At 41.4% G+C, this 25640-nt stretch overlaps 1 protein-coding gene across 5 annotated transcripts in view; it reads right to left on the reverse strand.

The window, feature by feature from the left end:
- ipo8 (importin 8) overlaps positions 1 to 24104 on the reverse strand; it is a 45411-nt gene extending 21307 nt beyond the window's left edge. For 2 of the 5 annotated variants that reach the window (XM_023350029.1, XM_023350027.1), the window contains exons 1-5: positions 23751 to 24103; positions 21946 to 22027; positions 17189 to 17345; positions 4979 to 5137; positions 558 to 714 (exon numbers count right to left, since the gene is read on the reverse strand). In XM_023350029.1, coding sequence (XP_023205797.1) covers positions 558 to 714; positions 4979 to 5137; positions 17189 to 17345; positions 21946 to 22027; positions 23751 to 23834 — 639 coding nt within the window. In that variant the 5' untranslated portion in view covers positions 23835 to 24103. Of the gene's footprint in view, positions 1 to 557; positions 715 to 4978; positions 5138 to 17188; positions 17346 to 21945; positions 22028 to 23750 lie in introns of all 5 variants that reach the window. The other 3 variants (XM_023350028.1, XM_023350030.1, XM_023350031.1) reach the window with 3 other exon arrangements.
- Between the last annotated feature and the right edge of the window lie 1536 nt (positions 24105 to 25640).

Genomic DNA, 25640 nt, shown 5'->3' on the forward strand with positions numbered 1-25640 from the left:
CTTGCAACCACACACTTCTTCAAGCTAAAAAGTGTGAAAATGGAGGCACTGGGATTCCCTCATACATTTGCACAGTACCGCACTAAGGTAAAAAAGACTTTGCCATCAATACATCAAAATACGTGACATGCTAAGGACAAGTTGAAGTTCAGGAGACGCGAAGGACAAGTTTGCTTGGTATGATGAACCAGATGCTACTCTTAACACTAGACCCATTAGCAGCCCGCAACATATTGTGGAGTCCTACCAAAAAGGGCCTCCACTCTATGTCTTCTTCAGAGGTTTTTGTGTCGATTGCTTCGGTAGTTCTTGGTGCAGCGCCACCACAGGCAGCGGGGGGAACAGGTTTTTCAGTTAGTTTGAGTCGTTTGACACAATGTAGTGTGAATGCAAACTAGAGTCCTGAAAATGTAACAAATGTTGCAAGTCTGATCCCCAATCAAACCGAGTCTACCGGACTATCGGGTGTGAAAACACCCTAAGTAATGTTAGAGATAGCATGAGCTCTGAGGTGGACCATGTCATTGGACTGAACAAACAAACCAACATAATCCTACCTGGACAAGAGCATGGAAGATCTTGAGGACCTGCTTCTGGATGAGGACAGAAAAAATGGTCGCATCAGAAAGCAGCTGGCTGATGAGCTGTTGAATCCTAGGCAGAAAAATCTGCATGGCTGCCAGTAGCGGCTCCCTCTCATCTGCCTTCCTGTACCTAAAGCCCACATATACAGCAGAGACATCAGTTAACCTCAGACTCCTTCTGAAATCTGAAGCATTGGCAGCGGTGGCACCTGCTGGAACTGCTACTTCCCATCAAATAAATGCAGTCACTTTATTACTGGTCTTACATAGTTTATTACTCACTATGGCTGTGCTTTTAAAACATTTTACTAACAGGCAATTTATTTTTATTAAGTTATTGCCTCAAGTTAATCTTAAAATGTTTTGACCAACTGATTTTACCCCATCACCTAACTTTATTAGCTCATGTATGTTCAGAGATGTATGATCGATTAACTCCTAACAACTCTGCTCCTGAAGCATCAATAATGCATGGCCTCAAGGAGACTCAGAGAAATTAGGGTCTCCTGAAGTCATGAGACATCTCACACAAGAGATCTCAGAATTGCTAATGGAGCTACGGTTGGCCTGCTTTCCCATGGCCATGAGCGGATGGGGCTCCATCCCTGACTGGGACAATGGGGCGCTTGATCTCAGCCAAGGTTGTTGAGCTGCACAAACTACGTCCATATGTCAGATCCTTCTGATACGTACACAATGATGCTACATAATCTAGAGGTGTGCCGATCGATCGGCCACCGATCATAATCGGCCGATTTCTGTGAAAAAGTGTATGATCAGTCATTGCCGATCATGGTCTCTTGTTGCCGATCACACAAACCGATCACCTGTATCTCACTTCGCAGCCTGTGTGTGCAGCTAATCTCCTCTTTCCTTCACACTGCGCGAGCGCACAGCAACAAATCCTAAGCAATGCCGTGTGCAATTATAATGCTCTGAGAGTGAATGGGGACGTTTGCGTGTTGCGGTGAAAAATTACCTCAGGGGTGAAGCATGTCAAAATGCATCATTGTGACGAATTTAATATGGCAAAAAACAAAAACTTGACGGAGTTTGTCTATATTGAGGCTCACTGCAGGAAAATAAACATCCGCATCAGCCAGGCAGAAGGTAAAGCAGCGCACAACTACCAACACTCACTCGGAAGAGCATAACGGTCAGAAAGCTAAACAAATAACCCAAAAAATAATTTACATCTTCGAGCTGGCAATGTAAGACCGCTGTTGCTGTTGGACCACTATCGCTGTTGGACCGCCACTACACGATACTGGTAGCAATATTTCACAGACGTAGTGCCATTTCTGCTCCACCTGGCAGTGAACTCTCACACGAAACATCTGCTTAAAGCTGCGACATGCAACTTAAACAAAAAACTTTTGTTGTCCTAACGTAAGACAGATAATTCTGAAAAACAAAAAAACTCCTCTCCCTCCTCCTGTGTCCTGCAGAATTACTCTGCTCAGTCAGAAACAACCAATCAGAACCAGCATTAATCAGCTAGCCATGGCCTCAGGAAGTCTTGATTCAGTAACTCAGTATTGTTTATTTTGATGCAACCTGCATTTGACTTTGAATGAATGTTTTTTTTTCTTAACATTACTTGATATACTGTATGTAGTGTTGTGAGATTTTTTCGACCCATGTATAATTTAGGGTACAGAGAACCTTACTGTTAAATATTTTACTGATTGCAGGTTTTTCAGTTGTCCTTTTGACTGAATAGCTGCCGTATTGTACTGCAAGTATTTTACATGTTTTATGTCTAAATTAGGTGAATTTATTACCAGATCATTTTTTTATTTTGTCAGACCATATAGTAGCATTTATACCTAAAGCGAAAAATGATCAGCCAATGCATGTGATCGGCAATGATCGGTGATCGACAGTGATCGGCCCTTATGGGTGATCGGTATCGGAATCGGCAGCAAAAAACCTGATCAGAGCATCCCTAACATAATCCCTACTCATTGACGTTCCCTCAGAATACCTGAGAGATGGCGAGACATGTGGAAGTCAACTCAAGGGGCCGACGCACTGTTTTAATAGTTTTCCTGATTAATGAATGAATGGTGAATGACAAAATCACCATCAGCATTAAGTAGATGGATGGTTGGCAGCCCAGGCAGATTTTTTGATTTCAGTCTTGGATTAAAATGCATCTTTGCTGTAGTTTATGGGAATACTGGATGTAATGAGGTGATCCAGAAAACCTATATAGAAATAAAGATTCTTTAAATCAGTGGTCACCAACCCCCGGGCCAATTGGTACCGGGCTGCACAAGAAATAATTAAATATATCCGTTTTATGTATTATTTGAGTCTTGAGGATCTTTTATTTTGAAAATCTTTTAACCGGATTCTCTCGGTTACGTCTTGTGCGCCAACATTGAGCCCACAAGCAACAAAATGAGTAAGAAACAGATCAGATGTCTTTGGAAAGTTTCTTTGTGAAGGGGAAAAGGGCCAGAGAAGAGACAGGAGAATGGATTTATCCCGGTAGGTGATTCCCACATTCCAAGCTCTGCATAATATGCGGCGACCGGCTCGCTAATGAGGGAATGAAGCCTTCAAACTGCTTCGCCACTAGAGACCAAGCACCCTGTGCATAAGCAACACCTCAGGTGTCATTGTCTCTCATCACTCCCAGATCGGACCGTCTGGCTGCAGAGAAACAAGCTCAGGGTTCCCATTAGTCTTTATCGTGAGTTAAAATTTTCATAAAAGTAAAATGTTCGTTTTTGTGGCGCATCTGTATCTTATTTTGAAGGAATGTTTAAACGTTACCATAGCGACCAGAGTCTGAGAGCGTTAGGAGCGGTCGAGATGAGAGGAGTAGAGCTTGTGAGTCTTAAGTCTGGTTCACACGGCACAATTTAAGGATTGTCGCTGATTTTCCAAACCTCTGTGACCACACACGACACGAGCCGGTAAAAGTCCAACAGGTTCGATCGATTCGTGAGTCCAGCCACACGGCAGGAGCAACACACCACAGAACCGATTCCAGAAGAAAATCCAGTAAAACGCCAACATACCATACGTGAATTTAGAATAATCAAACACAGATGACGATGTAGAAACAGTAGTGATAGTTTGTGGACTCATTTTAAGTGATAAAAGACGAAACAAAAAGAAAAGGCGTTTGATAAAAGACAGCGGGAGCAGCCGTTCTATTTGCTGCACTATGATTTGAAGGTGAGTTATTTTTTTCGTAGTTAACAGTTTTAACTGAATAAACATCCATTATTTATTATTATTTATTATTATTTACCAAAATTGCCTTAAGCAGATGATAGTTTCCACATATCTCCGATTTCCACCGGACTCTTGGTTGCGCCACGTCAGCTGCCGTGGACCTTTTTATCACCGGTCCGCGGTGATAAAAAGGTTGGAGACCACTGCTTTAAAGCAACCAGTGGGCGATGAAAATGAAAAATGCATGAGCTAAACTTCATGGACTCACATTGAATTCAATCCTCAATGGACATTATTTATTGTTGAATACTAAATGAAGGAATGAGTGGACATTGTGATGAAAAGTCAATGTTAGTTTAATGTTCAAGTTTTAAACTGAACTACCTTCTTTACAATAGAAATGACCTGATCAGCATTTCTAACCATGTACAATAATTGGCTCATGACCTGTTGGCGCAATTTGTTCACACCTTCAAGGTATCTTTTCCACAGGCCAGCCCTTGAACTCCCATTACCAAGTAGACAATATCAGCTAATGTCAAAATAATCTTTGAAATTGGTTAAACTGAGATAGTATTAAAATTGAGCTCAACATTGAGTACGCTTTGTAGCTTTGTGTCCAAGCTGACCAATACAAATGCTTGACAATCGCAATGATTGACAGCCGAGCATCCACATTGATATCAAATAGATGACATAGTAAAATCTCCAGATGTGAGAACCCACAACAAATCTCAATAATGACGAAGTAAATAAAATGTGATCAAACATGCTCATGCTGTGTGAAGGGTGAAAGGGGTGGAGTATTTGGTCCACCCTTCTGCCTAGTGGTGATAATGCTCCATTCAGCATTTAGCTGTTTGCCAACCACCTTTAAACAAGTACAAGAAGAAGAAGAAATCCCAGTCTATAGAAGACAGCATCACACATAGCAACGGGGTCAACCACACCTTCTCACTAAGATGGACATTTCTGTCAGATCCTTGCTCAGAGTTGCTCTTAGCAACTGAATGAAACACTCTGAAACCAGAACTTCCTGGAGAGATTATTAGACCAACATAGGAGCTCTCAGAGAGCACTGTGGGAATCTTTGAGATTCCCAAAGTGCTAATGACCTATGCTGTAGTCCTAATGACCTATGCTGTCCTTAAGAGATCTGGGTTTAGGGGAAACTGACTATTGCATTAAATCAGGTTACTCACTCGTATGTTTTGACAAGCTGGTAGAGAGCCAGCAGGCTGCCGTACCAGGTGCCGCTGTTCTGAGACTGCAGGTACATGCTGAGCTTGTCTACAATGGCGGTCCAGCGTCCTGGGAAGTCGTGCTTAATGATGGCTCTCAGACACATGGTCAGCTGGGCTCTTGGGGCGTATAGAGAAAAGGAAAAGAAAAGGACATTATTAATACCAAAGAGGTAACTAAGATGTCCTATTTAGTCTGTGATAGAGGCCCAAATCAGATTACGTACACAGCAGAAACAGTACCCTTGTCAGATTCAATTCAATACGATTCAATTCATCCATCCATCCTCTTTGCATTCTTCTCCCCAATGACTACAGGATGAGACCTACAATAGTTTTATTCCTTTCAGTTTTACAAATCTGAATTTTTAGTATGAATCCTACACAATTTTGACAAGGTGTGAAGTATTCACACTAGTCGCTGTAAATATCTAAATGCTGTGCAATGAATGCACTGGCGCTACTGGATGTTGTTTTGAGGGGGAGAATCAGGAGGGAACACATTTTCAGGGATCACCAAGGCCTTCTAACCTATGCTGATGACTTATAATTTTAGGGATTTAGATTCCCTATGAGCTGAACTGGGTCCAGTATTGGAGAGACCAGCCCACCAGAACCACACCATCTTTATTCAATTAGAAGTGTTAACCATCAGGTGGTTCACGAGGTGCTATGGATTGACCACTAATGGTTGAGTGTTTGTGTGTTCAGGGAAGAACTTGAGGCGGAACATTGAGCACAAACCTTTAGGTATAGTTGTAATTTTTGGAGGAAAATTGTATCTTGGTGTGCATATATATATTGTTTTATAAATATGAAATTTTTTGGTGTACACTAAAAATGATGTGCATATTTCAGGCATCATCTCTGGGACACAGAACCAGTGTCTGCACAATGGATAGACAACCTCATCTTGTTTGCACTTGCAATAATTGTTTGTACAGATGAACGAGGCACCTTCAGGCATCCAGAAATTGCACAAAAATACAAACCAGATTTGTGCAAGTCCACAATTTTCTTCCTGATATGTTGACTGATTCCTTTTGACTTTCCCATGAGATTACACAAGGAACATCTTGGGAATTTAAGGTACATTTAAGGTGTGCCTTAAATTACACCCTAAGGTGCATCTCTAATTAACTCAGATGTTATCAATAAAACTATGAGAAGCTTCCAAAGACATTACATCAAATGTCCAAAATTATTGAAAGGAATAGCCAATTGTACACTTAAAAAGTGTAGTAATGGCATCTGTTTGAACTTATCAGTATTAAAGACACCTGTCCACAACCTCAGTCACACTCAGAACTCCACTATGGTGAAAACCAAAGAGCTTTTCAAGGACACCAGAAACAAAATTGTAGGCCTGCACCAGGCTGGGCAGACTGGATCTGCAATAGGCAAGCAGCTTGGTGTGAAGAAATCAACTGTGGGAGCAAAAATTAGTAAGTGGAAGACACACAAGACCACTGATAATCTTCCTTAATCAAGGGGAACTACACGGGGTTATCTAGTGAAAGACTGGAACTAACAAACTTTATCTGTGCAGTACTGACAACAGTGCCAGATATGTTCCCCTGCTTAAGCCATTTCATATCAGGGCCCGTCTGAAGTCTACTAGAGAGCATTTGGATGTTCCAGAAGAGCATTGGGAGAATGTCATATGGTCAGATGAAACCAAAATAGAACTGTTTGGTAGAAACACAACTCGTCGTGCTTGGAGGAGAGTGAATGCTGAGTTGCATCCTAAGAACACAATAATTACTGTGAAGCATGGGGGTGGCAACATCAGTGCACATGATGCGGCCCCATTTAAAAGAATGAATGGGGCCATGTAACTTGGGATTTTGAGTGCAAGCCTCCCTCCATTAGCAGAGGCATTGAAGATGAAACGTGGCTGGGTCTTTCAGCATGACAATGATCCCAAACACACCACCAGGGCAACAAAGGAATGTCTTTGTAATAAGCATTTCAAGGTCCTGGAGTGGCCTAGCCCGTCTCCAGATCTCGTCCCCATAGAAAACCTTCGGAGGAAGTTGAAAGTCTGTGTTGCCCAGCGACAGCCCCAAAACATCACTGCTATAGAGGAGATCTGCATGGAGGAATGAGCCAACATACAAGCAACAGTGTATGCAAACCTTGTAAAGACTTTCAGAATAACTTTGACCTCTGTCATTGCAAATAAAGGATATATAAAGTATTGAGATGAACTTTTGTTATTGACCAAATACTTATTTTACACCATAATTTGCAAATAAATTATTTTTAAAAAAATCGGACAATGTGATTTTCTAGATATGTTTTCTCATTTTGTCTCTCATAGTTGAAGTCTACCGATGATATGAAGAACTTGCACAATTGGTGGCTGACAAAATATTTTTTTTCTCCACTGTATATTTGTGAACAAATAATTGTGTGTGTTTACAACTCACACAAGCTGACCAGCAGTGACTCTGTGTCTGCACTGATAAAGTTTATGTATGTATTCCCGGTTGGCCGGTATTTTAGTGGACCAGTGGTTCAGACTGTGGAGATGTCACGCTCGCCTTGTAGTTTTATTATTTTTTTATTATGACAATTTTTATTATTATTTTTGCAGCAACAAATCATCAAACTGTGCCATATCAAATGCTTTGCCTACTTGCAGTCAAGCAGAAGGGTCACGAAGAGACCTTTAAAGGGGCAGGGGCTCAAAGTTAAAAAAAGGCACATATAACAATCTTAATACACCATACAACAATCCATATTAATCAAGAATCTAATATTTTATCTCTTTTTTCTGCAGTGGTCCCATATTGGTTTCCAGTATTACTCTACCCTTCCCTCCCCTCCCACCATTCCTATGGAATTCTTTCTCCCCGCCACCAGACGGGGGGAATAAGGAGCTGTTAATTGAATTTGGATTTAGCAGAAGTGCAAATAACTGATATTTATTTTAAATGTATTTTTTTGATTTCTTGTTTTTAAGACTCTATAGTTGCGAGTTTAAATAGCATTTCACCAATAATGTCTTCCTGTAACATAAAATTATTCAGAGATATTTTACATTTCCTGTCAACTTAATGACTTTTAATACATACACAAGGTGGGCCTCTGGTGCCCTGACCCCTGAGCTTAGCAAGTTTTCTTGAGGAAACCCTGAGGATATCTAACCTTTCTGAAGTTCCATATGGTACAAAACTGAGACCTGGGGAAAAAAACTGCCATGTCCAACTAGGGCTGTACAGTCATGGCCAAAAGTATTGAGAATGACACAAATATTATATTTTCACATGATCTGCTGCCCTCTGGTTTTCATGTGTGTATGTCAGATGTTGTCATCACATACAGAAATACAATTGCAATCATATTATGAGTAACAAAAGCTTTTAATGACAGTTAGAATGAGTTAATGCAGCAAGTCAATATTTGCAGTGTTGACCCCTCTTCTTCAGGACCTCTGCAATTCTCCCTGGCATGCTCTCAATCAATTTCTGGACCAAATCCTGACTGATAGCAGTCCATTCTTGCACAATCAATGCTTGCATTTTGTCAGAATTCCTAGGTTTTCGTTTGTCCACCAGTCTCTTGATGATTGACCACAAGTTTTCAATGGGATCAAGATCAGGGGAGTTTCCAGGCCATGGACCCAAAATCTCTATGTTTTGTTCCCTGAGCCAGTTAGATATCACCTTTGCTTTATGGCAAGGTGCTCCATCATGCTGGAAAAGGCATTGTTCATCACCAAACTGCTCTTGGACAGTTGGGAGAAGTTGCTCTCGGAGGACATTCTGGTACCATTCTTTATTCATGGCTGTGTTTTTAGGTAAGACTGTGAGAGAGCCAACTCCCTTGGCTGAGAAGCAACCCCACACATGAATGGTTTCAGGATGCTTTACAGTTGGCATGAGACAAGACTGGTGGTAGCGCTCACCTTGTCTTCTCCGAACAAGCTGTTTTCCAGATGTCCCAAACAATCGGAAAGGGGATTCATCAGAGAAAATGACTTTACCCCAGTCCTCAGCAGTCCACTCCCTGTACCTTTTGCAGAATATCAGTCTGTCCCTGATGTTTTTCCTGGAGAGAAGTGGCTTCTTTGCTGCCCTCCTGGAGACCAGGCCTTGCTCCAAGAGTCTCCGCCTCACAGTGCGTGCAGATGCACTCACACCTGCCTGCTGCCATTCCTGAGCAAGCTCTGCACTGCTGGTAACCCGATCCAGCAGCTGAAACACTTTTAAGAGACGGTCCTGGCGCTTGCTGGTCTTTCTTGGGCGCCCTGGAGCCTTTTTGGCAACAATGGAACCTCTCTCCTTGAAGTTCTTGATGATGCGATAGATTGTTGACTGAGGTGCAATCTTTCTAGCTGCGATTCTCTTTCCTGTTAGGCCATTTTTGTGCAGTGCAATGATGACTGCACGTGTTTCTTTCGAGGTAACCATGGTTCACAGTAGAGAAACAATGATGCCAAGCACCAGCCTCTTTTTAAAGTGTCCTTAAGTAAGAGTGGTGTCATTCTTACTTAATCATGACAGATTGATCTCCAGCCCTGTCCTCATCACCACCCACACCTGTGTTAATGGAGCAATCACTGAAACAATGTTAGCTGGTCCTTTTAAGGCAGGGCTGCAATGAAGTTGAAATGTGTTTTGGGGGATAAAGTTCATTTTCTAGGCAAATATTGACTTTGCAATTAATTGCTGTTACGCTGATCACTCTTTATAACATTCTGGAGTATATGCAAATTGCCGTTATAAAAACTGAAGCAGTAGACTTTGTAAATATTAACATTTGAATCATTCTCAAAACATTTGGCCATGACTGTAGAGATACACTAATCTCACGATACACTACAATATTTGGTACTCTGATCACAATATGATATACATCACGATATTCAGCAAATAATACAGTTTGATACGATTCGGTGCATTTTTAAGATTTTCTGAAAGATTTTAGAGGGACAGATTGATTTTGGTGACATTTTGTGTCTGTTCCATAGACTTGGTGGATTTGAATGGTGTAATAAATGTTTTTGTTATACATTTGTTATATATTTGCTTTGTTTAAATGTTAATTGTGTGGCTTTGTGTATTTGGTTATGCAGAAAAGGAACCTTTTTTATCTTATTCATTTTTATGAATAATTTACATTTTTAATGTAGATGTGCAACTGGGTAAAAATGTCATGTGTGATAGCTGTCATTTAATTCATGTGGTTTTGACATAAAACTCAAAGTAGGATTTAATGTATCGATACTCACGGATGAAAATCAATACTTTGAGGAAAAAAATATCTATAAATATTATAGAATCGATACAATTACACAGTTCTATGTCCAACTACGAATGGGTACCAAATTCAATACTTTTATAAGTACTGACCGAAATCATACGGTACTACCGAGTACCTATTCACATAAAATCAGACTGTACCACGTTTCGGTACCTAAACGCATCATTGTGACAGTATGGAGGAAGAGTGGGGGATTTCTTATGCTTGTCCTGAATGCAGCATAGCACACACAAGAATGTAATGATGTCAGCAGCCACTAGTTCAGTAAACAAAGAAAGCATGACAGGTAGAAAATGCTCAAAGGTATGGCTCCACTTTTCAAAATGCAATGCAAATTGTGCTCGTTGCAATATTTGGGACACAAAGTACAAGGCCAGCGGTAGAAACATGTCTAGTTGAACATTATCACCCGGGCCAACCAAAAACCCTGGATGACTAAGGAGGTACGTGAAATGCTAAAAGCACGGAACTCAGCCTTCAAGTCTGGCGACAAGGAGGCACTGAGGACAGCGAGAGCCAACTTGAACCGTGCTATCAGGTTAGCAAAGCGAACCCACAGTCGAAAAATACAGGAGTTCTTCCACGACACCAGCAACACCAGAAGTATGTGGCAAGGCATAAAGGCGATCACAGACTACAATCCATCCTCCCCCCCAGTGGGTGAAATTGATGCTGACTTTCTAAATGGACTCAATAACTTCTTTGGGAGGTTCGAGGCACTGAACAGTACTCCGGCAAAGAAAACTGTTCCCCACCAGGAAGAGGAGGCACTCTGCCTGGACAGAGCCGATGTGTTGAAGACTCTGAAAAGAGTCAACCCACGGAAGGCCCCAGGCCCCGACAACATACCTGGGCGGGTGTTCAGGGAATGCGCAGGTCAGCTGGCTGGTGTCCTAACAGACATTTTTAACACCTCACTGGACCAAGCCACAGTGCCAGCCTGTCTCAAAACTGCCTCCATCATTCCGGTGCCAAAGAAACCTCAAGTCACCTCTTTCAACGATTACCGGCCTGTGGCACTGACTCCCATCATGATGAAGTGCTTTGAAAGGCTGGTAAAAGAACACATCGTCTCCAGACTCCCCTCCACATTCGACCCGTTCCAGTTTGCCTACCGCCGAAACCGCTCCGCTGAGGACGCCATCTCCTCCGCCCTACACCTGAGCCTGGCTCACCTGGAGGAGAAGAACACTCGTGTGCGGATGTTGTTCCTGGACTTCAGCTCAGCGTTTAACACAATCATCCCACAGCATCTGGCAGGAAAACTGGGACACATGGGCTTCAGCACCCCCCTGCGCAACTGGCTGCTAGACTTCCTCACCGACAGACCTCAGTCAGTCCGGATCGGACAACACACCTCCGATGTCATCACCCTCAGCACAGGCTCCTCTCAGGGCTGCGTCCTGAGCCCTCTGCTGTTCACTCTGATGACACACGACTGCGTCCCCAGGTTCGCCACCAACCACATCGTGAAGTTCGCGGACGACACAACGGTGGTGGGCCTCATCAGAGACGACAACGACCTGGACTACAGAGAGGAGGTGGAGCAGCTGGTGGACTGGTGCAGAGACAACAGCCTGATCCTGAACGTTGACAAGACGAAGGAGATGATCGTCGACTTCAGGAAGGACCGGCCCAGCCACTCTCCACTGCTCATCAACAGCTCGGCTGTGGAGGTGGTCAGAAGCACCAAATTCCTGGGGGTGCACATCACTAACGACCTCACCTGGACTGTGAACACCACGTCTCTGGTCAAGAGGGCACAGAAACGTTTGTATTTCCTACGGAGGATGAGAAGAGCACACCTGCCCCCGCCTATCCTCAAGACGTTCTACAGAAGCACCATAGAGAGCATTCTGACCAGCTGCCTCTCTGTGTGGTGTGGAGGCTGCAGCGCCTCCGACTGGAAGAACGTGAGGAGAGTGGTGCGGACAGCAGAAAGGATCATCGGGACCCCCCTTCCCTCCATCCAGGACATTTCATCCCAGCACTGCGTGTCCCGAGGCCGAAACATCATCAGTGACCCCTCACACCCCCACCATGGACTGTTCTCCCTGCTGCCCTCTGGAAAGAGGTTCCACAGCGTCCGGTGCAGGTCCACCAGGTTCCGAAACAGCTTTTTCCCACTTGCCATCAGACTGCTGAACTCTTAACTGGACTGCACTTAAAATCTGGTCTCCACTTTATACCTTGCACATGTACAGAGCTAAATAACTTATATTTTACTGCCATTCCTGCACTTTATATTCTATATTTATATTTATATTCATATTTTATACTGTATTTTATTCTGGAGTAACCTCACAACATTGAAAGCTCAAAACATTGTCCTGAGCCGTATGCAACGAAATTTTGTTCTGTATACACCCTGTGCATGCAAAATGACAATAAAGTCAGTCTAAGTCTAGTTTGAGAAAGCACCTGGTTAAGCACAAGATTTTTCTCAAGGCTGAAGAGTGCACAATTTTCGACAGCCTCAGACCTACAACTCATTTTAGCCTCCATTAGCATGCCTGCATCCGTCAGCAACTCTTCATCTGTAAAAAGCAACAATGGACGAACAAATGTTTAATACATTTATTGATGGCGACAGCAACATTTACAATGCAAGTGAGGGGAAATGACAAATAGGAGTTCATGGAGTTGGATTTTAATTTGTTCAATAAGACAACACTCTGAAGTGTTAGTCGCTCTGAAGAGGTTTCACTTTAAAGAAATTTGTCACACAGTTGTGACGTTACAATGTGAAGAGTAGGATGTTGTCTTGATATATTTGTTACTTTTTATATATTTAGAAATAAATATGTTAAACAGTTTATTATTAAAAAACAACACACACAAAAGTACCAAAAATTGGTACCGTTAAGTACCAACACCGATTCCCAGGTACCAGATATTGGTACCGAATCGATTCAAATGTCATAGGTACCCACATCTATGTCCAACGAACCACAGAAGCTCGTTGGACATACAAAAAAATCTTGTTTAAACAATTTTTGTACAAGAGCGCATTTCTTTAAACAGCACAAAGTGCAAAACTTAGCTAACCTGCAAAAGTGTCACTAGTTCAGAATGTATAAAAGCATGTCAAAGCAAATGAGAATCTTGAGGTTGAAGGAACTGCCCAAGGAGCTCAGAGACAGAACTGTGGCAAGGCATATATCTAGCCATGGTTACAAAAGAATTTCTGCAGCACTTAAGGTTCATAAGAGCACAGTGGCCTTAAAAAATGGCCTTATACCTTAATGTGGCTGTTGCAGGTTCGATTCCTGGCCCGGTGACCTTTGCCGAATGTCTTCCCCCTTCTCTCATTACAAACTTTCCTGTCAATTCACTATCAAATAAAGACCACTAAAGCCAATAAAACCTTTAAAAAAATGGTTCCACCAACATTCACCATCCAACCTGATGGAACTGGAAAGGATCTGAATAAAGAATGGCAGGGGATCCCCAAATCTAGGTGTGAAAAACTTGTTGCATTGTTACTAAAAAGACTCATGGCTGTACTACGTCAAAAGGATGCTTCTACTCAATCTGTGCAAAGGGTCTGAACGAGCATGTGATATTTCAGTTTTTCTTTTTTAATAAATGTACAAAAAATTCTACATTTCTGGGTTTTTTTCTGTCAAGATGGGATGCTGAATGTACAGTCATGAAAAAAATAACTTCATTGATTGTAGCAAATGGCTGCAATGAAAGAGAACAAAAATTTCAAAGGGGTCTGAATAATTTCCATATCATCCATATGTCAACCAAAGGAGATTTTCATGCAGAATTATGAGGACTGTTAACTATAACAGCCTCAGCTTTGCCCATGATGAAAAACCTTGTGAACCTGTATTCTTGAAATATTTTCTAAAATCGGTTTAATATAGTTCCAAAATATATTGGAGAGCAGCTACAGCATTTGCCTATAAGCAGACTTTGGTAGATCTAATTCTGGATTTATTTCAGATTTAAAGACAGATACCATGTACAGATGCTGGTCAAAAAATTGTAATATCATAAAAAAGTTTTTTTAAATCAGTAATTCCATTCAAAAAGTGAGACTTGTATATTATATTCATTTGTTAGTACTCACAACTAATGAAACCCCCAAATTCTGTATCTCAGAAAATTAGAATATTACTTAAGACCAATACAAAAAAAGGATTTTTAGAAATGTTGGCTCACTGAAAAGTATGAACATGAAAAGTATGTACAGCACTCAGTACTTAGTTGGGGCTCCTTTTGCCCAGATTACTGCAGCAATGCAGTGTGGCATGGATTCCATCAGTCTGTGGCACTGCTCAGGTGTTATGAGAGCCCAGGTTGCTCTGATAGTGACCTTCAGCTCTTCTGAATTGTTGGGTCTGGTGTATCATATCTCCCTTTTCACAATACACCATAGATTTTCTATGGAGAAAATGTCAGGCGAGTTCGCTGACCAATTAAGAACAGGGATACCATGGTCCTTAACCCTAACCACCCTAACCCTTACCCTAACCCATCCCCTTAAAGTTGGTCAGCAACAGGAAGCATGAAGCGCTCTAAAACTTCCTGGTAGACAGCTGTGTTGACCTTGGACCTCAGAAAACACAGTGGACCAACACCAGCAGAATACATGGCACCCAAACCATCACTGACTATGGAAACTTTGCCTGGACCTCAAGCAACATGGATTCTGTGCCTCTCCTCTCTTCCTCCAGATTCTGGGACCTTGATTTCCAAAGGAAATGCAAAATTTACTTTCATCAGAGAACATAACAGAACATAACATAACAGAGAACAGTCAGCAGCAGTCCAGAGTCATTTTTGTCTTTAGCTGAGGCAAGATGCTTCCGATGCCGTCTCTTGTTCAGAAGTGGCTTGACAAAAGGAATGCGACAGTTGAAACCCATGTCCTGCATACATCTGTGTGTGGTGGTTCTTGAAGCCCCGACTCCAGTTGCAGTCCACTCTCTGAATTTTTCCCACATTTTTAAATGGATTTTGTTTCACAATTCTCAGGATGATGTTATCTCAATTGCTTGCACACTTTTTTTTCTACCACATCTTTTCCTTCACTTCACCTCTCTATGAATGTGCTTGGACACAGAGCTCTGTGCACAGCTAGCTTCTTTAGCAATGACCTTCTGTGTCTTGCCCTCTTGTGCAAGGTGTCAAAGGTCAGTTTCAGTCTCAGCAGTCATCCCCGTGATTGTGTAACCTACAGAGACTGAAAGACAATTTAAAGCCCTTTTCAGGTGTTTTGAGTTCATTAGCTGATTAGTGTGTGGAACCTTAGTGGACCTTTTCATGAAGGTTCAATACTGAACCTTTTCACTATATTAAAATTTTCTGAGATACTGAATTTGGAGTTTTCATTAAGTGTCAGTACTAATCATCAACACTAAAAGAAATAATCATTTGAAATATATCAGTCTATATGTATCGAATTAATATAATATAGAAATTTTACTTTTTGAATGGAATTTCTGATTTAAATAAACTTTTTCATGATATTCTTATACTTTGACCAGCACCTGTATTTATCAAAGTATTTTATGACAAAAGAAGTTATAGCCATCAACCTATAATTGTTGTTTTCTATAGGACAGTGTTTCTTTAGAATGGAAATAATGGTAGATATATATTCCAAAGGGCAGGACAAGCTCAGCAGAGACTCTTTTTTTTTCTGAGAACTCTGGGGTGGTGTGGTATGTACACTGACTTACTGCTGTACAGTGTAGGTACTCCAAGTGTACAACAGCAGACCCAGATGCCATTTTCCCAGAATTAAAGACATCTACTCAGCTTACCTACTCAAGCATCTCAAAAGACCCTTTTCACCCAGGATGCTGCCACTTCTCCATGCTAACTTTTGCAAAAAATATAGTTTTACATATTTGTTAAAATTGACACCATGCCACAATACTGTAATATTAGACAATCTATATAAAAATTAAGTTCTCTCACCTCTCATCTCATCCTGAAGGTGGAGGTGAGCTGTCTGAAGAATTACACTGCTCCCAGTCAAAAACAACCATAGTTAGAAGGGGGGTCTTAGTACTGTCAATCAACCTCGTGTTTATGCTTCTAAATATGCTAGCGGTGGAGAAAAAAACAGAATGTTCCAATAAAACTGTTTTTCTGCTGTCATTGGTGGACATGCTAACTGGCCTGAGCATTCATGGTAGGCTCCATTGAGGTGTAGCGTAGCAGAGAGCAAAGGCGAGGGATTGGTTGTGTCTGACAGAGCAATGTATTTGTTCAGATGACAGCAGGTCCACAGGGAGAAGGCAGACGAGCTCAATTTATTTCACAGATTATCTGTCTTATACTGCCAGGACACAGTGATACTTTTAATAAATGAGTAAATAAATATATCTTTTTTATAAACATTACATACTGCAGCATTAAGTAGAGTGCAAGAGACAGTCATGCAGAAGATCCTAAGGGACTACTGAAAATTATAAACTGAAATAACTGGTCATACAAATTCACTGACTTTTAAAATTCTAAACTTATACAGTATATTTGCATTCATTTGTTTTTATTTAACTTTATCTGGCCCTTGCGAAATGCAGTTTGAGACCACTGCCTTAGAGTGTGTTGAGTATTACAGTTGTTAATTCCTCTAGTGTTACTGCTGGGTTAAAATAAATGTGGCAGTAATTGAATAGCAGACAAACAATAGTAACAATATTATCTAGAGACATGTGTCTTTTCAAACAACATGGATAGACTTTGCTATCCTGAAATGGACCAAAATGTGAAATTTTGGCCTCTTGTCCATTGTCTATATGTGTTACATATTGAGGCAGAACTCCATTTCTGAAATCCTGGCTAAAGATAGGGATAGAACTGGTACTGGTTAAAGTCATGGTGTGGGCTATGAAGGCACTTAGTACAACAGGGATGTTGTGTGTGTATGTGTACCGTATGGACTCTGGACAACGGATGATACCCTCCACTATGTGGTCTCGGATCTGCTGTCGATCATTCTCATGAATGTTGAAAGGAAAAACCACCTCTCCCACAGATGGCTCCCTGTCCTGCCAGTACTGACTCACCATATTCTTCAAGTAGATGGCAGCTAAGAATACACAAACAGTGAGATTTAATAAAGCAACCAAAAACATTGGAGAACTGTCTCTCTGTAAAGACTGTTCATTAAATTTGCAGTAAGTTCTGATACACTTAAATGGACATCAACGATAGGGAGAAAAAGTAAGTACACATTTTAAAAGAAAACCATCTGGTATAAAGCAGTTCCAGCATCAAAATTCTTTTTAATGTCATGGTGCATGAATAAGAAGGATAGAACTTTTTTCTAAAGTACATTAACAGCTTAATCGCATAGTCCCTCTCTTTCTGTTGTACTCCTGTTAGCCTTCCTTCCAACCTCCAGTGAGAAGTTAAAAAGTTTAATTGAACGAGGGACAACGGAGTTTCTCTGTCTGTTGCTCCTGCACTTTGGAAGAAGCAATCTCCCACTGAGCCTGCTTTCCTGGCTGCTGGTGACAGTGTGTTGAGGGTGGCTGGCATTGTCTATAATAGCCTGGAGTTTCTGTAATGTTTTCCTCTCTACCACTGTTGCCAGAGAGTCCAGCCTTGCATCGACCACTGAGCCAGTCTAATTTGTTTCTCCAACTTGGAAAGGTCTTAAAAGACACTGCCACCACAGCACACCAAAGCTTACAACAAGATGCTGGTGACAACAGACTGGTAAAATAACCCCAGCAGCTTTCCAGAGATGTTAATGGGTCTCAGCCTCCTGGGCCTTCTTATAGAGCTGCTTTGTGTAGCTTGTCCAGTCCAGCTTGTTGACCAGCCACAGGCCAAGATATTTATATCTGTGTCTCCTGAACTCAATAACCAGTTTCTTCATCTTGGAAGTGTTTAGCTGTAGGCCGTTTTATGGCACCAGACAACAAAGTTTCTCACCAGGCTCCTGTACTCCACTTCATTGTCTTTGATGCACCCCATGATGGCAGTGTGATCAGCATACTTCTGAACATGCTTCAGAGTTATAACAGAAGTCTAAGGTGTACAGGGTGAAGAGGATGGGTGACAGTATCGTCCCCTGCGGGGTTCCAGTGTTGCTGACCACAGTGTCAGACATGATATTATTCATCCTGACTGTGAGGTAGCTGGAAATTCAGATGACCAGGCAGGAGTCCATTCTCATTCTAGTAAGTTTTTCCAGAAGTGCAAGGGGCTGAATTGTACTAAAAGCACTTGAAAAATCCAGGAAGAGAATCCTGACATTGCCACTTCCCATATCTTAGGTGGGCTCGATGTAGGATGTAGATAATGGCATCCTCCACTCTGATCTCTGCCCGGTAGGGAAACTGCAAGCGTTCTTTAGCGAGGTGGTTGAGGAAGAGCCTCACCAGAGTCTCCATCAGATGTAATGTGAGTACCACCGGTCTGCAGTAATTCAGCTCACTGGGCCTGCTGATCTTAGGGACAGGAATGATGCATGATGTCGTCCAGAGTGTGAGCACGCTCCCGAGTTGCAGGCTCAGGCTGAAGACTTGTTGTAATGGTCCCCTGAGCTCTGTAGCACAGATCTTGAGAAACCGAGGGGATACTCTGTGGAGTCCTGCAGCTTTTTGGGGTCGAAGCTTCCTCAATTCTGCCCTCACCTGATCAGCTGTTTAGTGTGAAAAAAGCTGTTTGGAGGGAAAGAAATGAGAGGAGCTACTAAGCTGCCTTGGAGAAGGAGGTAGGGTCAGGAGGCTGGTATGGGATAGAAGTGAGGGAAGGGGGCCATGATGGTGGAATGACTGCACCTGCTTGCAAGGAGGATGTACTTGGAGAGAGCATTGGGGCATAGCAGATGTCACAGGGTTTCCCCAAGTTTATTATAAACTGATGTAGATGCCAAGGAACCTGAGATCTGGTACCATCTTCACCCTATACCCATTTATAATGATGGGCTGAATGCCTGGTTTGTGCCTCCTAAAATTGACAGTTGTTCCATCTCATCGGTCTCATTTCCTCCAGAGATATGCCCCACCGTAGCATCATCATCAAAAAATTTTGTGATGGTGTTGTTTGGGTGGAGCTACAGTCATGGGTGTAGAGCAGGGGTCTCAAACTCCAGGCCTCGAGGGCTGCAGTCCTGCAGTTTTTAGATGTGCCACAGGTACAAAACACTGGAATGAAATGACTTAATGACCTCCTCCTTGTGTAGATCAGTTTTCCAGAGCCTTAATGACCTAATTATTCTGTTCAGGTGTGGTGCAGCAGAGGCACATCTAAAAGCTGCAGGACTGCGGCCCTCGAGGACTGGAGTTTGAGACCCCTGGTGTAGAGGTTTTAGAATAGGAGGCTTAGCACACAGCCTTGTGGGACTTAGCACACACTCAGCGCTGAGGACAGGTGGGATCTTACTCACCCTCTGGGAGCGTTCTGTCATGAAGTCCATGATCCAGAAGCAGATGTTATGGAGGAGACCAAAGTCCTGCAGTTTCCTCACTAGTCTCCTTCGAATGACGGTGTTAAAAGTAAAGCTAAAGTTCGGGAAGAGCAGTGTCGCATAGTTCCTTTGCTGTTCCACATGTCTCAATGTGGTGTGCAGAGCAGTAGCAATGGCATCCTCTGTAGACCGGTTGGTTCTGTATGCAAACTCTTGTGGGTCTAGTTTGGGTGGCAGATGAGAAGTGATGTGACTACGAAAAAGTTTCTCAAAGCACTTTATTATGGCTTAGTGCCACTGGACGGTAGTCACTGAGACTGCTAATGTTGTACTTTCTTGGCAGAGGAAAGATGATGGTATGGTACATTCTGAACTAGTGACACATTGGCAGGTTAGCTAAGTTTTGCAGTTTGTGCTGTTTAAAGAAATGTACACAAAAGTTGCTTAGACAAGTTTTTTTTGACTCCAACGACCTTCTGCGGTTTGTTGGACATAGGGGTGGGTACCTATGACATTTGAATCGATTCGGTACCAATATCCGGTACCTGGGAATCGGTGTTGGTACTTAACGGTACCAATTTTTGGTACTTTTGTGTGTGTTGTTTTTTAATAATAAACTATTTAACATATTTATTTCTAAATATATAAAAAATAACAAATATATCAAGACAACATCCAACTCTTCACATTGTAACGTCACAACTGCGTGACGTTACAAACACAACAAAACTCATCCGTTTTCACCCAAAATTGTTGTTGTGTAAACAGGGCCTTAATGTGCTGATGGAATTTAGGAAGAACTTTCAAATCAGCATGGTTAGAATCACACGCGACCACATACACTGACTCTGGATGGTTGTTCTGTTGCAGACTGAGGGGATTATTCAAATGGGTAAAAGCTGTGCTGGAGTTAGCAACAGGTGGAATGTATACAGCAGTAACCATGACAACAATAAACTCACAGAGACGGTATTGGAGGGGGTGTTGGTGTGATAATGTATTAGGTATTGTTAACATTCAGATTCAGGCTCCACAATGGCACAGTTGGTAGCACTGTTGCCTCGTAGCAAGAAGGTCCTGGTTTGATTCCAGGCCCAGGGTCTTTCTGCATGGAGTTCTCATGTTCTCCCTATGCATGAGTGGGTTCTCTCCAGGTACTCCAGCTTCCTCCCACAGTCCAAAAACATGACTGTAAAGTTGACTGATCTCTCTAAATTCTCCTTAGTTGTGAGGGTGTACATGGTTGTTTGTCCTGTTTGTCTCTGTGTTGCGATGGACTGGGGACCTTTCCAGGGTGACCCCGCCTCTCACCCGAAGTGTCTTGCTGGCGATAGGCCCTCCCAACCCCACCAGGAATAAGGGTGTAAAAAAATGGATGGCCAGATGGATGACATTCAGATCCTTGAGTTGTAATGGTGGGTTCACAGGCGCGTCTGATTTACATTCAAAGTCTATGTGGAATATTGAGGGCCCGTTGCGGCGTGGTTTGGAGCGTTTTGGGCATTTGACACGTCAAGTGTCCAACGCATCCGACAAATAAGCCAGCAACAGAACACAATGGAACAGAACATATCTATGTGCTGTGCCAGCTCGATAGCCGTGTCCAGAATGGATAAATGGAGCCAGGTCTCTGTGATTAGCAAAATGCAACTGTCGTTTACCAGTCTGTTTGCTGCCAACTGAAGCTTCATCTCATCCATCTTATTTATGAGGGCATTTGAGAGAAAAATGCTGGCCAGAGGCAGTTTGTGTGGCCCTCTCATAACTGTGAAAAGGCGCCAGCTCTGCATCCTCACTTTTGTTTTCTCTCATGTCGCCGTGTCTTACACCTGCCCGTTGGGATGAATGTCATGAGAAGCCTGGCTTGTGGACTATGTGACTATGTTGTGCGTTTGTATAAAGTCCTCAATTACGTACTGTTTGCACCATAAAAACACTGACAAAGAGAGGAGCTCCGAGCCGCTGCATCTGTCCGTTCTGCCATGGAAACGCATAAAAAAAGAATATAGAAATAAAAATATCTTTCCATTGAGCACAAAATCAGTGAATGAATTTTTCAAAAACGGTACAATGAACAACATACATTAACCAGAGATGTGCTGTGCCACATTGCAGCTACAAAAGCTAATTTCCACCTGTAGTCAGTAAAACATATTAAAATTTGTTAAAACAAATATTTCTCCACTAGTGGGAAGGTTTGAACCTTTTCAATACTGGAGAAAAATTAAACAGTTGACCCCAAAGACAGCTGAAGAGTTTAAAGTCATACCTGCTTGGCGGACAGGAAACTCCACCTGCTCTGACACAATGATCTGAAGCAGGGTGGGAGCAAAGTTGATGATCTTATAGGACTGAAACACAGAAAGAAAGATTGTTTGAACTTTTAGCTCAGATTTAAAATGAACCATTTTATCCATCTTCCATCTAATATTTCAAAGAATGAAACAAACCATTTATCCTTTCAAACCTTAATGTAAGAAATGAGAATGTCGTATTGATCTGGTTGAAAATATCTCCTATATATGAAGCCAGCTTTCTTTTCTTCCAAAACCTGCTTAGCACATTCTGCTACTCTTCTACCAGCTGGTTCTGTAAGTTTATCATGGTCATTTTTAAAGATGATTACTGTCAGAAAGGCAGTAAAAATCAAGTTTGTCAAGTTAAACTGAAAGTCCTGGCTACATTATAGAGAAGGTCAGGAAAGGGCAGGGAGGCAGAAAACCCTGAGTAAGGAGACGTCCTCTCAAATTTGAAAAGAAATTGATGAGAAACTTCACCAGTTCTTTCACACGATAAAGACTTGTTTTAAATAAGTAATTGCAAATTATTATTATTAATTTGTATAAATATTTGGAGTGTGTTTCTTATCATAGACATTTTCATAAATCTCACTGTGTTTTGTTAGAAATGTATGTGTTAAAAACAGAAATGTGCCACCTACTTTATTCACCCTCTTTACATTTAGATCTCTGAATAAAATTCCCTCCAACTCAATTCTAAACTCGTCGATTCAGTAAACATAGTCCATTAGTGTTTAATTTAATCTAAAATCTAAATCAAGCTGTTCTGTGTCTCCTTTCAGAAGTTTGCCTTACAGCACATCAGAGAACAAACAACATTGTGAAGAACAAGGAGCCCTGCACAGGTAATGGAGAAAGTTGCGGAAAACTTTACAGTACAGTTAAGTTATAAAACACCTTTGCTACTAAAACAGCCCTGATCACCTGGCAGTATGGAGCCCATTAGAACCATGAAGGTGTGCTGTAGTATATAGCATGTGCCATGTGATATCTAAGTATGTGATACACACATACACACTGACCATCCACATGAATGTGATTAATTAGCCTTGTGTGCTGTTGATAGTGCATCCCGTATTTAATACTTCTCCTACAAGAGTATGGGCTCCCTCACAATTCTGCCCAACAACATTAGCATGCAGAAAGAGTGGGGTAAAGACATCTATGGGCAACCATCTCATTTGATTTGTGGATTACCACCAAATTATAATGAAGCACACATTACAAGGAATAAAAACCAGATTACTGGTCCAAATGTTAACCCTGTTTATAAATGGTGGTCAGATTTCAAAAATAGATGCAAAAAAAGAGAAGAACATTGATCAGGATTTAGCCCGGACAGCATGTCAAAGAGAATTACTAAAGTTCTAAAGTCGCATCAACATCGGCAAAAGTGATTATTTTAATACACATGGATATCGTTATACCAAAATTATTTTGGTAACTAAGCTTTGTCTTACATCGTACATAGAAATTAGACAGCAGTGAAAGAATATCCTTTAGTTCATTGATTGCATCCTTACACTGTCTGGCTGATATTAAAACACTTCTTCCCGAGAGTCTTTCCTGCTAACTGTACTGAGATGTTTATACAGCAGGCCAGACAGCTGTGGAACAGCAGCTCAACGAACACTCGGGCTCACCGCCGCGGGGCCACCTGCCTGCCAGAATGGCTCGGAATCTTTTGTTCCAGCTGCCTGGGGTCAGTTTCATCAACTATTTTGTCAGGCCTGGTAACGCAGAGAGACGCAGAAATAAACACTGCTTCCCCTACCTGATTAAGCTCATTCTCCGCCGCTAACCTCAGATTCGGGTCGATTGTGCCCTTCAGAGCCTGGATAATTCGGTTCGGGTCCATGTGAGGTCAGTTCGGCCGCCCTACAGGTTTTATTCGAACATACGATCAACCTAAGCTAAGCACGTCTGCACGACTTTTTCTCTTTCTACACCCAGAAAACAGGAAAAATAAAAACTTCCGGGAGTGAGTTTACAGCTTCCGACCATTTCATTCAAAATAAGAGAACTAAACACTGGTGTTTAAATAGTGAGGCAGCATTTCACCGAAGCAGACGGGTCACTAGCCTTGTCGTTTTAACACAGTAAACAAAACGGAACGACTCTTCTTCTTGGTTTCTGTCCATCCTAGTCCCAGAGTCAGACCTTATTGAGAAATGTGCTGCCACCTTAAGTTTCAGCAGGACCCAACACTTCATTTGACAATGATACAGATTCCTGCTACCCCATACCACAGCAATTTTATTATATCAAAACTTTAAAAAGTGGAATAAATTTGTTATACAAGATCCACTTGTTAAAGTCTTTCAAAAAGCATAAATAAAATTGCAATTGAAAAAAAGTGTTCTCAATACATGTCACAAAATACACAGGAATTTGTATTTATATTGAATATCATTTGTAGAAAATGGCAAGGATAAGGTTCATGCATAATTTTGAAGTATTTTTAGGGGGGAGTGGAAAAGAAGGATTTGGTTCTCCTCTAGAGATATGATAATTTTTTTAAACAAATGTTTTCTGTTCAGGGTAGAAGGGAGACAAATTGACATTCCTTATGAATTTCTTGTTACATTTTTGTCTATAAATCACAGCCATTCATAATCAGAGACGGTTTGAGTAACAGCTGAATATGTAATCAAGCCTTTAATTAGCTGAGTCATTCCCCGGAGGAACTGTTAAGTTGAATGTTAGTTCATTTATTTATATTTTTTGACAAGATCATCATACCATAAGTTTGCCATTGGAAATATGGTAAAGTTCACAGAGCAAGCTATGTCTGTCCCAAAAAAATTATTTTCAAATGTAAAGTATTGAAGTAACTTCAACAGATTTAAAACAGCCAATGAGCAATGACTATGGAAAGCAAAAATATTTACACTATTTATTTATAATCAATTGCTTTTTGCAGTTTTTTGCAGTACAGATGTCTAAACAATGACTGGTCCACCATTTTGGATGTCAAAATTGTATGGAGTAAAAATAGCCTCAAAATATCTGAGTGTTTAATACTGGATTTGTAATCTGTGTAAGAATTTTTGTGTGTAACTTTGAATAGTTGTGTCTGTGAAACATGATTTCTAAACCGTTAAAAGAAAATTTGTGCGTAACTCCGAGTACTTGTAAATATGTGGACAAATGCATAAACAAATATTAAAAAATTACGAATACAAAATAAAAGTACACACACACAATTACAATTTCTACAAACATTACATTTCTACACACCCATTTTTTGAGGGGCCGGGGCTCAAAATTAAATAGGGGCACATTGAACAAGATCTTAAAACACCGTACAACAACATAGCAACAACACATATTAATCAAGAAGCTAATATTTAATTGGCACATACTGTATCATTGTCATCATGTGGGGACGATGCAAAGCAAATATAGTTTATGTTTTCCCTGACAGGTATAATGTTGCTGTTTATGCTGCTGCAAGGGTAGACGGCTGTGTTAATCTGAGACAACACAGCCCTCCATGACCATGAAGGGTGGTGGTTAGGAAGCATGAATGAATAAGCAAATTTGTTGCTATTTTAATAAATAAGCCCTGCTACTTCTATGAGGAGCCTTTTAGGACAAAAACTATATTTTGTCTCTCACACACTACTAAAGACTCAGACACACACAAAATATTAAAATTGCA

Source organism: Xiphophorus maculatus, chromosome 17, assembly GCF_002775205.1.
Source record: "Xiphophorus maculatus strain JP 163 A chromosome 17, X_maculatus-5.0-male, whole genome shotgun sequence".
Classification (NCBI taxonomy): domain Eukaryota; kingdom Metazoa; phylum Chordata; class Actinopteri; order Cyprinodontiformes; family Poeciliidae; genus Xiphophorus; species Xiphophorus maculatus.